Source organism: Harmonia axyridis, chromosome 3 (assembly GCF_914767665.1).
Source record: "Harmonia axyridis chromosome 3, icHarAxyr1.1, whole genome shotgun sequence".
Taxonomy (NCBI): Eukaryota; Metazoa; Arthropoda; class Insecta; order Coleoptera; family Coccinellidae; genus Harmonia; species Harmonia axyridis.
Genome location: NC_059503.1, coordinates 5,401,121 through 5,417,095, shown reverse-complemented (window position 1 = coordinate 5,417,095; position 15,975 = coordinate 5,401,121). Strand labels below are relative to the sequence as shown.

The 15,975-nt window shown below is 32.0% G+C and overlaps 3 protein-coding genes and 1 long non-coding RNA gene across 5 annotated transcripts; 2 read left to right on the top strand and 2 right to left on the bottom strand.

The window, feature by feature from the left end:
- Positions 1-37: 37 nt before the first annotated feature.
- Positions 38-745, top strand: LOC123676144. The gene is made up of 2 exons (XR_006746853.1): positions 38-256; positions 373-745. It is a non-coding gene; the product is annotated as an uncharacterized LOC123676144 (long non-coding RNA).
- A 1,064-nt stretch (positions 746-1,809) lies between these two features.
- LOC123676253 (serine/threonine-protein kinase mos) lies at positions 1,810-3,806 on the bottom strand. Its single transcript, XM_045612038.1, has 5 exons — positions 3,570-3,806; positions 3,256-3,515; positions 2,800-3,191; positions 2,135-2,287; positions 1,810-2,081 (listed from the first exon to the last, which is right to left on the bottom strand). Exons 1-5 carry the CDS (start codon positions 3,695-3,697, stop codon positions 1,953-1,955), a joined length of 1,062 nt encoding a protein of 353 aa, XP_045467994.1. The 5' UTR covers positions 3,698-3,806; the 3' UTR covers positions 1,810-1,952.
- Positions 3,807-3,845: 39 nt separating this feature from the next.
- LOC123676254 (39S ribosomal protein L46, mitochondrial) lies at positions 3,846-5,106 on the top strand. The gene is made up of 6 exons (XM_045612040.1): positions 3,846-4,007; positions 4,061-4,250; positions 4,302-4,432; positions 4,488-4,630; positions 4,711-4,842; positions 4,913-5,106. The coding sequence occupies exons 1-6, from the start codon at positions 3,875-3,877 to the stop codon at positions 5,054-5,056; spliced, it is 873 nt and encodes a 290-aa protein (XP_045467996.1). The 5' UTR covers positions 3,846-3,874; the 3' UTR covers positions 5,057-5,106.
- Positions 5,107-5,114: 8 nt separating this feature from the next.
- On the bottom strand, positions 5,115-12,185 carry LOC123676255. Of its 2 annotated transcripts, none has more exons than XM_045612042.1 (4): positions 11,867-12,185; positions 11,639-11,810; positions 7,488-7,602; positions 5,115-6,159 (listed from the first exon to the last, which is right to left on the bottom strand). In XM_045612042.1, exons 2-4 carry the CDS (start codon positions 11,781-11,783, stop codon positions 6,030-6,032), a joined length of 390 nt encoding a protein of 129 aa, XP_045467998.1. In that variant the 5' UTR covers positions 11,784-11,810; positions 11,867-12,185; the 3' UTR covers positions 5,115-6,029. The 2 variants fall into 2 exon arrangements, with proteins under 2 accessions (XP_045467998.1, XP_045467997.1); XM_045612041.1 differs by having other exon boundaries at positions 11,639-11,815; positions 11,867-12,183.
- Positions 12,186-15,975: the final 3,790 nt, after the last annotated feature.

Sequence of the window (15,975 nt, the reverse complement as noted above, 5' to 3'; positions counted from 1 at the left end):
TCAACAATTTTGTTGTAACTCTTATTTCATGGGAAAAATAAATTTCAAATTTAATTTAAATTTGGGTGGAACTTCTTCAGAATTTGGACTAGTTCCGTGTATTGAGATTGAGAATTAATTTTTTTATTAAGTTCACAATATGTTCGCGATCCACAGATGTATACTGAACAAAATATTTCATTGCAATGACTATTCGAACTAGTGTTACTGACGGAAACTAAATAAAAAAAAAATAGAAACCAAAATGTTTCAAAAGGTAAGTTATAAATTTTATCTATTATTCGAAATATTCTTTGAGATGAAAAATTTTATGAAGTATCATAATCCTCAGAATGAGGAAAGTACCTCAGTAATGTTTTTTCCTGATTGCAGATGGAACCATATTATTTTTTTTTGTATCTGGCATGGGCGCTAAGATATTTTTATATTATTCTTCTATTTGCCATTTTTACGTACAGGATGTTTAGGGTTTACTACGATATAAACTAATCAATTCTTAAACCTATTGGAGAAAAAAGAAAATTTTAAAATATCACCCATGTGAATATTGAATTAATGAGTTTTTTCTCATATATATGTCCCTTATTTACTATAGGTATTGTTTTTATATATGAAACCACATTTTTTAAATTTTGTCAAAAGTTCGGAAATATTTGTGACGAGTATGTGATCATATTATTTTGACAATACATTATATGAATTTAACAAAATTCTGCTGTTTTGAATAAAAGATTTTATTGTTGAAGAGTTTTAATTTGAGTTTTTCCAATTATTGTCATTGATTTAGCAGTTACCTATCAACCTTCATTTCGGAAGAGAATTACTAAAACACTATCGCTATAGAACAAAACTAACAGGATGGCGATGCCTTTCAGTTCATTCGAAAATCTTCACTTTAACTCAAACTGTTAATGAATCTAGATCATAGGCGTATCTTTTGAAAACTCCCATCAAACCTGAAATGTTATGCATATAATATCCATGGTTATTAACAACTTCACAACGGAAAATTTGTAACGCATTGTACATTCATCAAGAATATTGATAACAGAAATTAAATGAATTATTTGAATGAGATTTATTTAAATTAAAATTGGAGGTTATATTTTTTGTCTCTTGCCAATCAAGAATATAATATAAAATTAATTCAGATTACCGGTTATAGATAGTATTGGGATAGGTGCATATAATTAATGACAAAAAGTTGATTTTTGGTATTCAGCTCGATATAGTTCAGTATTCATTGAGAAAGCTCACAAACTGTCTCGTCTAGTTATTAAAATAATTCATTGTGGTATCTTATTTTTAAATAGTAGTCAACTCCTTCCCTACAAAAATGGATACATTTTTTAAAATAATGGATAACCTGGTAAGTAGTGAAACGAATAGTTACTACAAATTAATAAACCACCATATAAGACTTATTACAATTCATATATTGTATTACATTGCTTTCCAATTCAGAAAATTTAATATTTGAGTAAATTGATTGCATATATTTTTCTTGTTTTTCCTAAACTTTTCCGACTTCTGATCTTGAATATTTTGTTTTGTTACAGATATCAACATACGACTATTTCAAATTATACAAATTATTGGGATTTGTGCTGATATCAATTCCACAATATATTTCTGTGATTTTGTGTCTTATAATGGTAGTTGTATTATCGTTTTTAGTGATGTTGTCAACAGGGATAAAACGAATTATAGAATTTGGCTTTAGAATTAAATCAAATTACTCATCAGAGAAAAATATTCATAAAAGCAGATCTTGAGAGTTAATATAAGTATCAATAATTTTGAGTCGAATTACATAAAATATCCTTTATTGCTCTTCATATACCAACCTCAGAAATAACTGATATATTTGTAAATAATATAATTAAAATGTATAATAATAACAAATTTCATTTTCAAATAACAAACATCCCCAAATCAGGAACTTCAAGATATCAAAGCATCTCGAGGATTTCCTTTAAATCTAGCCTGGAAAAAGGATTTTCCTTCCAACAGTTTAGGAAAAGTTTTGTTATTACTTGGTTATTCTTTTCATACTCTGGTCGCACATTACTTTTCACAACCTAAAAAAAAATTGGGAGTAATATTGCCTCAGATGTGAAACCATCATACTCACGTTATATACTAAACATTTTGAACTACTCCAATTTTCGTATGGACTTTTCCTGTACTCTATCTGCCAAATAGTTATACCTAGTGAGTATACATCAGATTTTTCCGTAGGTTCCATACCTCTAAGTAGCTCAGGAGCTGCGTAAGGAATAGTTCCCTGAAAAAAAATGATAGTTATTCATCATAAAGGGTTTTCCAATAAGAGGTTTAATTTTGAATAACCCACATCTTTGCCATATGACAAGTAAAACTACAACATGACTAAAAATGGAACGATACACTCTCCAACAATACATTGAAATAGTTGAAATTCACTACAAAAATTTGAGCTTTTTGGACAAGTTAGAGATGTGGTGAATCGAAACAGTGTGCGTCGCTCAAGAACAACTAAGAATATTGCTACTATAGCCCAGTTTGTATTTGATTGTGCGTATTCATTCTATTCTTTGGTTATTTTCGATTAAATCTGCTATATTCATGTTTACCTATTATCATTTACATAACATATTAATTTTCAATAATAATCATAACTAATGAAATTTGTTTTTAAGCAGTAAAAAGGATCTTCTATCGTTGACGTAATGCCATTTCTAAAATAAATTTCTATAGTTCATAACATTTTTGTGTCAGATGTCAAACTATATCATATATTCTTTGAAATATATCTACCTGATAAACATAGTTCTCCTTATCTTCAATCCTGCAGGAGTTACCGAAATCACATAGTTTGCATTGTTGATTAGGAAGAACCAAAATATTCTTCGGTTTAACATCCAGATGTAAAATACCGTTTAAATGGCAATACTGCAGCCCCAAACATATTTGTTTGATGATTTTTTTCTTTGATAGCTCGCCTAAAATAGGTCCATTTTCAAGAACAAACTGAAGGTTTCTTGCTCCATCTAAATACTCCATTATTATAATTGCGTATTCTGAACTTGGTTTCGTGTAACTATAAAAAACTTTGACGATATTTTCATGTGACAGATCTTTTGCGTTGATATCAGATGGTTTTGGATTCATTTCGTTCACTCTTGTTATTTTTACAGCCACCAGGGAATCTGAGAAAATTCATTAGGAATTCATTCGAAAAAATCGCGTCGTACACTGTACACAAAAACTTACTTTTATAATAGCCTTTCACAACCGTACCAAAGGTACCTCTTCCTAATATATCAAGCAGTTTTCCATTATCGTTTAAACCATTTTTCATTAAATCAGTTTTAGTCGGTGTATTGATAAGTATACCTTTTTTTTCCTTAATTATCGTTACATCTTCCTCGAAAAATAAATCTGGATTTTTCGAATCAAAAACGCTCAGTGGTTTAGTTCTTTTGATTTTTTGTATTTGCGAGAAATTCAAACATTTCCTTGATATGGGTGATCTAAAAATTGGTCTGGTTGGATTTCATGGAATCTAATCCTTTGTCATCCCTTACCCTAGACGATTTTGAGAAGTGCCTAAGAATTTTGGTGAGGGTATTTCTAAAAAATTTGTATTCCTGGGTGATAGGCCATTCTTTACTAAAGATACTGCTATAGATTTTATTGATTTTGGTGTAGCCATTTCAATTTTTCACATTTATCACTTTAGAACTCCTTCTAATTACATGGTGAGTAAATATAACTTCATATTTATCTTTAATCAGTTAACCCATATGCAACGAAAATGTGTGAATCGATGAATCGATCTACATTCGAAAAAAAATGTAAGGTGTCTAAAGAAAAAGAGTAATATTATTCCATGACAAATGTCATTGCTAACTTAACCTCAAAATTACGATTTGAATATTGGAAATACAATAATAATTCTAGCAATATGATAATTTCAAGATCGACCAAAGCATTGCTATCAATATGTAAGATAGCAAATAGCGGTAAGTTATGTTATACATCAAGCATTCATCCAAATGAATGTCTATATCTTTAGCGAAATTCACCACCTCACCTGGTGTGACTAAAGAAAAATGGGATTTGCTGGCAGCAGTATGTGTAGAAAGAAAACCTGTGATTATTCCCGAACTTAACAAATTAGAAAAAGAATTCAAGGAATATCTAGCAGATTTGGAATTGAGAAATAGCTTGAAAAATGATATGGAGATACGGAATGAAGCAGAAATGTAAGAGGCATCCAAAAATTTGTTAATTTATTGAATTGTTCCGAATTATAGGAAGCAACAAGAATTGATGAAAGCAGGTGAAGATTTAGATAGTGATATAATCCTGAAACAAACTGTGCAAGATTTTATTGATGCATCTTCGGAGGAGGCATCTAAATTTAAATTAGCCAGTAGAATAACAGGTAACAAAACAGAGAGTAATTGTGGATTCATTCCTTCACAATAAGAATGTTTCAGATGATGACACTACAAACAATACCAAATCCCTGAATAGGAAATTAGACAAGAACTTGGTATTATTAATAAACAACAAATTTGGTAAAGATAGTTTTTTTACTTTACCCCAAGCAAAATGGCAAGCCGGAGAAACAATGAGACAGGTTAATTCATTTTATTATTCAGTTTTGCATTTTAATGTGTAACACCTTTTTACAGTTGTTAAAAAGTTTATTGTTTCTAGACAGCAGAAAGAGTTTTAAAAGAAACATGTGGGGATAGTATGAAAACACAGATTCAAAGCAATGCGCCTGCTGGTTTCTACAAATATAAATATCCCAAAGAAATAAGAGAAAAGGGAAGTCAAGGGGCTAAGGTATGTTTTACAAATAAATTGTCGAGTAACTATCTATCCTCATTAATTGTTGATCTTCGAATTATTTTAGGTCTTTATATACTTTGCTCGTTATCAACAAGGAGACATTACAAATAAAAACCTACAGTATCAGTGGTTGGACAGAAATGAATTATGCAAAACAATGCCTGAAAAATACTGTAAAAGTTTACAAGAAATGTTGATAGATGAATAGTTTTAAAATATGATTTTCTCTAGCTATGCTGAATAAAAGAAATTTTTATAGTCAAGCATCTCATTTTTACAACAACAAGAAATAAAGTTAATTTAGTAATCTATTGAAGAATAGAGATGAATATTTCCTCACTTAAAAAATGCCCTATTGAAAAACGACAAAGCTGCCATCTATGAATGAGTATTGAAACTTATAGTTCAAAGATATTTTCATAGATGGTTCTGATTGTTTTTTTCCTGGGACGATTTTTAAATTTTTCAGCAAGATTGTATCTTAGCGAGGTTCATTAATAGAAATTAAACTCTTTTAGTAATCAATAAATATATTTTTAAAATATTTAGTTGCTCATTTCTACAATATAAAACAAATACTTCTTACAAGGCTTCAAAAATTTCTGATATGTAGAAAGTTCTCATAAATGTTTATATTCAATTTGCATAAATATAAATTTTGAATTTTTTTTCAATTCAATATATTTTATATCTGACATTGTAGGGAAAAAATTAGATTTTTATCTGGAGTATTCCAAAATTGAAATGAAATTTGTATATGCTAGATAAATATTCCTGTTTAACTATTTTTATACAAAGTAACAGTTCTTTAGTGTGGGTTCTGTTCTGTTGTTAAAAAAAATTTATTTACCTACTTGTAAATGCTTATCTACAATACAATTCCTTATTTAGATCTTGAATATGTTTCTATTCTATCATGAATTATCAAATCCTTACAATGCGCTCTAGTTATTTTATTCTCTATCAGGTATTTATAAATAAGTATAGCTTGATTTGAGCAAATTCGGCAACTTTACCAATATTCTTCAATAATTGAATAGATGTTCTCTAACTCTCTCTAAAGAGAAATTTTTGGTCCACAATGAATAACATTCCTTCAATTGAAGTGAAGCCATATAAATTCCATTTCGAATATCAAATTTTTCATTTAAGGCATCTTTTATTGGAAGTTTTCATGGGATTCAATAAATAGCCAAGGCGCTTGAAACGGCTATTGTTAAAATAAGCGTTGTTTCAATGTTGGAACGGATTTTGAAGGAATTATTGCAAGCATCAGCATCATTACAAGTTTGAACACATCCATGGACGTATCTGAAAAACAGTTCATCATGATATAAAGAAAAAAGCCCAGAAATACTAATGTGCTCAGCTCACTGACTTGAAAAAGTTTTCTACCGACCTATAGTGACTTAAAAAGAGATGGGTCAAACTTCAGTTCAGTACCTACGGAAATAAATGGAACTTTGGCCAATCTCGAGTTCCAAAATGTTTTAAACACAATAAAGTCAATGAACACCCTAGTATTTCTTGAAATTCTTTCTTAGTTGAAACTAACAACTCTGGAGAATAAACTATATACTGGGTGGTAAAGCAGTTAGAAACGCTATTCGTTCAATTTAACTACTTTTCACGTTTGTCAAGATAGTCAATGATGATGATTTCATCCACACAGGTACAGGGTGTTTCACGTAAGCGGGTCACTGGATTTTGTGGCTTATCCTTCAAGCAAAATTGATAAGTGCCCCATTTATATGATATGACATCACACGGACTATCCAAATATATTATCGGAAAAACTATCGAACCAAGGCATGGAATGTTATTGAGGAAAAATTGTTTTTCAAGAAAAATTTTTTTTTTTGCAAATTTGACTGGTTTTCAAAATAAGGAGGTCTGTAGACATTTCTCACTAATTGTTTCTTCATTTGAACATCCGGTTTTCTAGAAAACGGAAATTTTTTTCTGCAAAATATTTTTACTTCATAATATTTTTTCAAATTTTCTGAATGCTCAATCGACTTTGAATCCGAATATGGAAATATAATGGCAGTTTTATATTTATTCCAAGCTATTCCATTCAAAATCAGTCTGAGGAAATTCAGATTCCATATTCCGAAAAATACATGTTGTCTATGGTTCTATAAATATTTAATTGTCAAACTTTTTAATTTCCATTCTCGATTATAATGGAAGCCACTATCGAGGTTAAAGAAGTAGAATAACAAAGAGATTATAATAGTAGCTTTAATTATAATCTAGAATGAAAACTTTAAAGTTTGACAATGAAATATTTATCGAACCACAGACATATGGATATATTTTCCGAATAGGAGATCTGAATCTCCTCAGGTTGATTTTGAATGGAATTGCTTGAAATAAGTATAAAACTTCCACCATATTTACATATTCGGATTCAGAATCGATTGAGCACTCAGAAAATATGGGAAAATATTATGAAATATATTTTGCAAGAAGAAATTTTCTGTTTTCTTCAAAACCGGAACTTCAAATGTGAAAAAAATTGGTGAGTAATAGCCTCTTGTCCTTCTTATTTTGAAAATCAGTCAAATTTGCAAAAATTTTTTGTTGAAAAAACGGTTTTTTTCCTCAATAACTTTCATAATAATATTTTTTTTCACCTGTTATCGTAGTAAAATGCACCACAATGTGACATTCGAACAAGTTCAGTATCGGTGGTTAGGGTGCCACTGTCCAAAGCACAACCTCTTATCATAATTGTTTCTTCATTGTCTTCTGGAAAGGCAAAAAAAAACAATTTATTTAAATTTGATAAGTGAGAAAAAATCGAACATTCCAAGCATGCATTCATTATTTGCACCAATGTTTGCAACAAAACGAATAAAATTGTGTTTGAATGTATCACAGCATGTTGCGATGTAATGGTGTATAAGGCAGGGAACATCGAGTGCCATACTGAAGAGTCCATCAATGATGCCCTTGAGAGAGGACCTACCTTCACATTCAAAATGATTTGAAGACGCCTCACCGAACTCCTAACTTCAAGTCAGTACTATTTTCATGTTTTTTTTTTTATCGAGATGATTCAATCTTGAACGAATCAATGATCAATATCGTCCATCAGATATGTTGAAAATTTTCGTCAACAATAATTTTTCATGAGAAATCAAAGATTGCAAAAATTGTCCTTCATTTTAATCTCGATCTTCGCTGAAGATCGACATTTTAATGTCTTCTTGAATATTCTTCATCCTTATTACCCAACGGTAAATCAGATCTGGATAAAATGATCTCTTTGAACATAATATACAACCGATGTTATCGATCTGAATCCAATCGTAAGACAATATTGGCAAATGTATTCTTCGCAATAGAAAGCTATAGATGACCATAAATCATCAGGTTCTTTATTGGTTGTCTATGTTTATATTATTCTTCTGATAGATCAATAGGAGAGCTAAATGAGATTGTTCTTATTTACGACTGCATCATGCCAGATAATTAGGTGATGAATTTTAACTGAATTGATTAATTATATTTGCCTTTATGATTCTTCAGAAGCGTTGAAATTATGGAATGATTCAATTTGATTTCACGCATTTTTTTCTCAAGAGATTTTGAAATATAGATTTGCAATCAGAGAAATGTTGAAAAAGTCATTGAAGGTGCTTTATTTACATAAAATTAGGTGCTATAATCAGTTGATTTAAGTCATTGATATCCTCCCAGATCGAAAACATGATCTATAAGTATTACCAATAAAAATTTTAAGGGGAAAATCTTCTGAAGGGCTTTCCTTGCAACTTTACACGTTCCCAAAAATGAGAAAAAACAATATTTCAAATTTTATTCATAAAATTAAAGAATAGTTGAAGGAATGGCATTTTTTAATTTTGTTGTGATGTGTTAGAGGGATGATATTTTCGACCACTATTGCATTATTCTCCAGAACTTCTTTACGAAACAAAATTTCCCAACGAAGAAATACGTGTTGCAAATAAAGACGCATTGCATCACTTTTTCAATTTTTTATGTTGAAATAAAAGCAAACAATAAAATATGACTAAGTGCGCGATCGGATTTCTTGTGAATGGAATAGAAAAATCTAGTAGGTGGCTGGAACTTTTTTTATTGGTAGAATATGATCACAATCCATTCTTTCAACTCTTCAACTTTTTAAAAAATATACAATTGAATTAATAATTTGTTTCTGATTTTTGAAAGCGTTGAACTTTTCAAAGAAATACCAAGAATAAGAGTTTTCGTTCACATGAGAGATCTCCTTTCATATCTAATAAGGACCCACTAACAACTCTCGCACTTATTTGGTGACACCCTGTATAATTAAAAAATTTAAAATTGAATAATCAGGTTCTAAAAAACTAATGGTCATACAACTACTACACGATGATACATAATACAATAATTTTACCAAAAAGTAGTAGCCTCAATAGTTTTGGAGTTTACAAAATATCTCAAAATTTCAAAGTGAAAATCCCGATAATTTTTTTTAATACAAAACTGTTTTGATTTTGATTATTAAAACACTATGAAAGATAGAGCTTGAACGATTGAAAAAAACAATTTACTTTGTGTAGGTGTTATTACTGTGTACCATAAATTTTACGAAAATAAATATTTTGCCTTTTCATTACCCTTTTTCATTCTTGTATTTTCTTGCATCTTTCGTTTCTTCGAGCCTCCCTACAAATAATCAGAAACCTTCAAAACTAATAGGTCTTTTCTTCGAACAGTATTCAGTGATTCAGACGATTATCAAATAAAAAAAAAATTATAATTTTCAAGACCATTTTCGGCTGGAAATTCAAATGAAAATAGAAGCATTAGATTCAAGTACAAATTCTCAATCTATTCCAATGATTTTAAATCAAAACCATATCGTTCTCTAAAAAAACTCCTTGCATGCAAAAAAACATTCAAAGGCTGAAGAATCGCCAATCCCATAATTACTGAACAATTTGAGAGGCTCGAAGATGAAAGGAAGGATAAAGGAAGAAAACCAATTTAATAAATTCACTTTCAACCTCCAAATCCAGTGCGATAATAGGTCTTATAACGATTCATGTCTCTTTCCTGATATATATTCATAAAAATATATCCAAACAGCCAGCAAGAAAACATAAGCAGTAGCAGGTTCCCAGCCATAGTGTTGTAATTGGTAGAAACAATGTACAAAATACCTTTGGTGGGAATTAACAAAGTAATTATACGTTGAAGAGATAAATATCAATTGGACCCGCTATTGCACGCTAGTAGAAACTGGTTGAAAAGAAACAGAAGGCTTAATAATCTTTATTGCAGCTTCTAGACTTTGCAGTGATTGAATATCGACTAGCAAAAAGTCATCGATCATTGTGTATTGTTTTGGGTGCGATGAAATACTTTAATTAGTTGCTGGCATTTGGGAAGAGAGATTTAGATCATTCACTTTCTTTCATATCAAAGATTGATTACGTATTTTTCTAAAACATAGCTCCTAATCAAAATTTCTCACAAAGGTCCGTTGTTTACAAATCAGTCTAATTGATATTCAAAATTTCGTAACTTTGGAACTATTAGGAGTGAGATATTCCATTGAGAATGTTCATATAACGATTAACATCAAAACTGAATTCGTCAATTTTCTTCTAAATTTCATTTTTCTCTCCTCAGTTTCTGAAATACTGACTCACAGAGAATTCCAGGTCAAAATCAATTATGTCCGTCCGTCTGGCATCTGTGTTTGAGAAAATTCTCAAACGGAATGTGCTAGAGAATCAGTTTTTTTAGTTTCTGAGATATACTCATATCAAATTTGATTTTCCAATACATAGAAAAATACTTATTCGATCGTACTGAATTTTGGAAGTCAGTCGAAAAAAAAGTGAAACAGATATATGCATAATTTTGAAAGAATCCTGTTATTGGAAGATAATAAAATTTTTCTGTGAAATTTTGATATCTTAGGATCTATCGGTCAAATTTAACTAAATTTTTTGTGTATATGAAGGTAATCGATACAAGAAGATACAAGATGAACAAAATTGTTGAAGTTTTTCTTAAACACTGACTATTTATTCATTGCTCTCAATTTTTGGAAGAAAAATTGTAGGAAGCCACTGAGATAATTCAAATTGAAAATCATTTTTGATTTGGTTGTTCAATTTATGACAAAAAATCTTTTATTTATTAATGAAATGAAAAATAAAAGTTGAGATGTTTTATTTTCTTAAAAAAGAAAATCAGAGATTTTTTGTCACAAATTGAAAAACAGGATCATCACCTTCATTCGCCTATTAAAATTAGAATTAATAATTCTATTAATAATTTTTTCAAACTAGGTACAACTAGTTGTTCATTCGAAATTTCATAAAACAATTACATCAATATGAATTTGGACTTCCATTGTTGTTCTGTTTTTTCCATTATAATGATGCAATCTTGAACCAATTAAAGATCAATATCGACCATCAGAAATCTCGAAAATTTTCACCAACAATCATTGTTTATAACAAATCTAAGATTGGAATGATTGTCGACATTTTGAGTTCTTCTTGAAAATTCTTCATTCTTATTACCTAATTGCAAATCAAATCTGAATAAAGGATCTCTTATAACTTAATACAATCGATGTTATCAGTATCAATCGAATACTTACCAAATTTTTCAGCAAATTGCGTTCGAATATCTCTTATTAGTCAAGTGCATTTCTTCAAATAAAACATGCCATTTTTTTCTGATGAATTAAGTGCAAAACTACATTCATGTGATAACTAATTGAAACATCTGAAAAAAATTAATTTTCTCTCACCGAAAGTTCCTGTGATCTTGACGCAAGACGTGGCTGGAAAAACGCCATCTCTACCCTTCCGACCGCCCATACAGGGTGATTCATAAATATCCATGGTAAAATTGTTATGGAACGGATCTTCACAAGGGGGATAATCTTTGTTCATCGATATACACTTGAAACAATCTATTGCCTGCGCTGAAAACCGAAATTCAGTTGGAAAATCGGAAAAACTGCGGGAAATCTTACCGGTTTTCAGTCCCAAGTACCAGAGGAAAATCCCGGTGAGGATCATCTTCGGAAAACACCCTTCCTAAATTCCTACCGTAAATCTTTTGGTGTAACTCGAGTGCGGTTGTCTCGACACATTTTCCGACGTGTGGAAAACTCGGATTTTCTTTGTGTCCCACATCAATTCAACGGAATTGGGTGAGGTTGTTCACGGCGCATAGGGAAAATTATTGATTTCTCTTCAGGGGGATGGGGATCAATAACGAAGTTTGTTTATGCAGTCTGACCTTTGACACTGTCAAGATCTTGGACGGTATTTCGCGTTGGAATGTGTATACAGGGTGTTAATTGGTTTCGAGCAAAAATGTTGAAGGGTGTTTTTTTCAGCGATTGCAAGAATAATGGTTCATCTAAGAAAAAACAAAAAGTGTGACGTAGTCCAGATTTTCGAGAAAATCATATGACAATCAGTAAAATAGTATATCAAAAAACGTGGAAAAACCTGATGAAAAACCAGGAATTTCCGCTATTTTTTTTCCAATATTTAACTTGAATTTTTTGAGGTTCAGATGACGCTGTCCACACAAAATTGGCAGAAAGCTTAAAATGGTTATTCTGAAGCGTTTTCCAAAATAATATTTTTATTTTGATTCAAAACAAAGAAGAAAAGGGTGTTTTTTTCAGAGCTATAGAAATTTAAATTGCAATAAAACAACGATGGATTATTCGATTGACATGAATTTTATTTATCCGCAAGATAATCTTGTGGCATTACATTTTAAATATGATTTCTGGCATATGACCGCCTGGGCTGGCACGGATGTAGTCCAATCTGGACGTCCAATTTTCGATAACTTTTTCCAACATTTGTGGCCGTATATCGGCAATAACACGGCGAATGTTGTCTTCCAAATGGTCAAGGGTTTGTGGCTTATCCGCATAGACCAATGACTTTACATAGCCCCACAGAAAGTAGTCCAGCGATGTTAAATCACATGATCTTGGAGGCCAATTCACAGGTCCAAAACGTGAAATTAGGCGGTCACCAAACGTTCTTTCATTAAATCGATTGTGGCACGAGCTGTGTGACATGTTGCGCCGTCTTGTTGGAACCACAGCTCCTGGACATCATGGTTGTTCAATTCAGGAATGAAAAAGTTAGTAATCATGGCTCTATACCGATCACCATTGACTGTAACGTTCTGGCCATCATCGTATTTGAAGAAGTACGGACCAATGATTCCACCAGCCCATAAAGCGCACCAAACAGTCAGTTTTTCTGGATGTAACGGTGTTTCGACATACACTTGAGGATTAGCTTCACTCCAAATGCGGCAGTTTTGTTAGTTGACGTAGCTATTCAACTAGAAGTGCGCTTCATCGCTAAACGATAAAATGGACGTAGTTCGCGATACGTATTCCGCATAGAACCATTATTTTCGAAATGAAACTGCACTATTTTCAAGCGTTGTTCAGGCGTGAGTCTATTTATGATGAATTGCCAAACCAAACTGAGAACACTTGACAGCTGTTAAATCGGTTGTCATCTTGAACAGTAATGCCAACTTAAAGTTATATACCTCGAAAAAAAACACATTACATTACATTTCATTGTAAAGAGGAAGGTATGACATTAACGATGGAAAACGATATTCTTGTGTTAACTTCACGTCAAAAGCCCTAAGACCTAAATCTTTATGCAAAACACAATCTAGAAACCTGGGTTTTCGTCAACACTACTGGCTACAGCAGCAATATTCTCAGTTGTTCTTCAGCGAACAATACGGTTTCGATTCTTCACATCACTAACTTGTCCGAACAGCTCAAATTTGTCCACTAGTTTCACTATTGCCTGCCGAGAAGGTGCTTCACGACATCCCAAAAGTGCTTTACTTTTGCGAACTGTGACTTCACAATTTTCAATATTTTTGTGAAGAATTGTAACTATTTCACTGCATTGTTGAGAGAAATATCGTCCCATTTTTAGTATTGACGTAGTTTTTACTTATCAAATGTCAAAATATGACTGCTGCCCAGATAATGGGTTGTTCGAAATGAAACCAAAGTTGATTTTACACTTTTTTGATATTTTTTTTTTTAATTTTGATTTCAATATAACTAATCCATTTGGATTCACCTTTTCACCCAACTTCAAGTTTCTATTCAATTCTTCAGTTCCTTTGAAGGCCTAACAACCAAAATTGCGTCAATAATTCAACCGTTGAAGAAGCAGTGGCAGAAATCCATTCCAGATCTTCAGAAACCTTCGACAAATCCAAATCATCGAATCAAACAAAGGTCGAGATGTGCATTTAATCGACGAATGTACCAACGAAATCTCAACAAACGGCCTTGATCAATTTTCATGATTCTGAGATAAACCCAATTACTGTTAATTTCTGAATTAATGGTTGATGCAACCTGTCAAGTAGTCGAAACGTTTAAGAACACCTGAATTGATTAGCACCTGGCAAATCAAGGAAGACTACCATAAAACTGCAAGGTTAATCTGATTGTTTGTACAGTGTGGATCATAAGTTGTTTTCATAGCAGCACAAGAAGCTGGCTTTCATTTAGTGGATTGAAAAAAAGATTTCTGTCGAAATAAATATAAAGTCAATTTAACAATTATAACTTTTGATTTGAAATAATCCATCGGAAAAATGTACACAGGGATGAAATCGGGGTAGCTTGCAGGCCAATTTATATCACACCTCTTGGATTATTAGGCCAATTGAAAAGTCCCCGGTTTTACTCACAAATGGTGATGCTAGCATTAAATCCATATGATTTTTAGTTAGTACCAACCTTCAAACGACACGTGCCAAATTTGACAGCAGTCAGACCATTAGTTTGAGAGATATTACGTTGTGAGTATAACTACTGTTGTTATTTATTTGAAAAAAAGATGGAAAAAAAAGAATTTCGTGTGCTGATGAAATATTGATTTTTGAAGGGAAAAAATATAGTTGAAGCAAAATCTTGGCTTGATGAAGAGTTTCCGGGGTCTGCACCAGTAAAATCAACCATCATTGATTGGTATGATAAGTTCAAACGTGGTGAAATGAGTACCAAAGACGGCGAACGCAGTGGACGCCCAAAATAGGCTATCACCTACGAAAAAATCAAAAAAGTTCACACAATAATTTTGAATGACCGTAAAGTGAAGTTGATCGAGATATCAGACATTGTGAAGATATCATCTGAACGTGAAGATCATATCATTCACGAATATTTGTACATGAGAAAGCTGTGTGCAAAATGGGTGCCGCGCGAGCTCACAATCGATCAAAAGCAACAACGCAAAGCAAACAGTGTTTGAAGCTGTATAAGTGCAATAAACCTGAATTTTTGCGTCCATATGTGAGAATGGATGAAACATGGCTCCATCATTTCACTCCGGAGTCCAATCGACAGTCAGCTGAGTGGACTGTACACGATGAACCGAATCCAAAGCGAGGAAAAACACAACAGTCAGCTGGCAAGGTTATGGCAACAGTATTTTGGGATGCGCAAAGTATAATATTCATTGTCTACCTCCAAAAGGGCCAGACCATCAGCAGCGGTTTTTATATAGCGTTAATGGATCGTTTAAAGGATGAAATCGTCAAAAAAAGCCCTATTTCAATAAAAAAGGTGTTGTTTCATCAAGACAATGCACCGTGTCACAAATCAATGAAAACAATGGCAAAATTGCATGAATTGGGCTTCGAATTGCTTCTGCATCCACCGTATTCGCCAGATCTGGCCCCCAGCGACTTTTCCTGTTCTCAGACCTCAAAAGAATGCTCGCTGGAAAGAATTTAAGCGCCAATGAAGAAGTAATCGCCTAAACTGAGGCCGATTTTGAAGCGAAAGACAAATCTTACTACAAAAATGGTATCGAAAAGTTGTAAGATCGCTATAATCGGTGTATCGCCCTCGAAGGCAACTATGTTGAATAATAAAATCGAATTTTGCCAAAAAAATGTATTTTACTATGGTGGACCGGGGACTTTTCAATTGGCCTGTTAACAACTCGATATCGGGATAATACTGAATAAATTTGAAAAATTCTCCTATCCATGTGGAAGCTTGACCTTCACATAAGCTTCACCGATGGTCAAGCTAGAAATATTTATGTCGCA

Coding starts and splice junctions, on each gene's coding strand:
- LOC123676253 (XM_045612038.1), bottom strand. CDS start 3,697: ATGGCTACACCAAAATCAATAAAATCTATAGCAGTATCTTTAGTAAAG. Junction 3,192..3,255: donor TGTGAAAGGCTATTATAAAA/GTAAGTTTTTGT, acceptor GAATTTTCTCAG/ATTCCCTGGTGGCTGTAAAA. Junction 2,082..2,134: donor CAAAATGTTTAGTATATAAC/GTGAGTATGATG, acceptor ATTTTTTTTTAG/GTTGTGAAAAGTAATGTGCG.
- LOC123676255 (XM_045612041.1), bottom strand. CDS start 11,912: ATGATCCTCACCGGGATTTTCCTCTGGTACTTGGGACTGAAAACCG. Junction 7,603..11,638: donor CAAGATCACAGGAACTTTCG/GTGAGAGAAAAT, acceptor TTGCCTTTCCAG/AAGACAATGAAGAAACAATT. Junction 6,160..7,487: donor GCATTTTACTACGATAACAG/GTGAAAAAAAAT, acceptor ACTGTTTTTCAG/ATACGTCCATGGATGTGTTC.
- LOC123676254 (XM_045612040.1), top strand. CDS start 3,875: ATGACAAATGTCATTGCTAACTTAACCTCAAAATTACGATTTGAATAT. Junction 4,008..4,060: donor ATGTAAGATAGCAAATAGCG/GTAAGTTATGTT, acceptor CTATATCTTTAG/CGAAATTCACCACCTCACCT. Junction 4,433..4,487: donor ATTAGCCAGTAGAATAACAG/GTAACAAAACAG, acceptor AGAATGTTTCAG/ATGATGACACTACAAACAAT.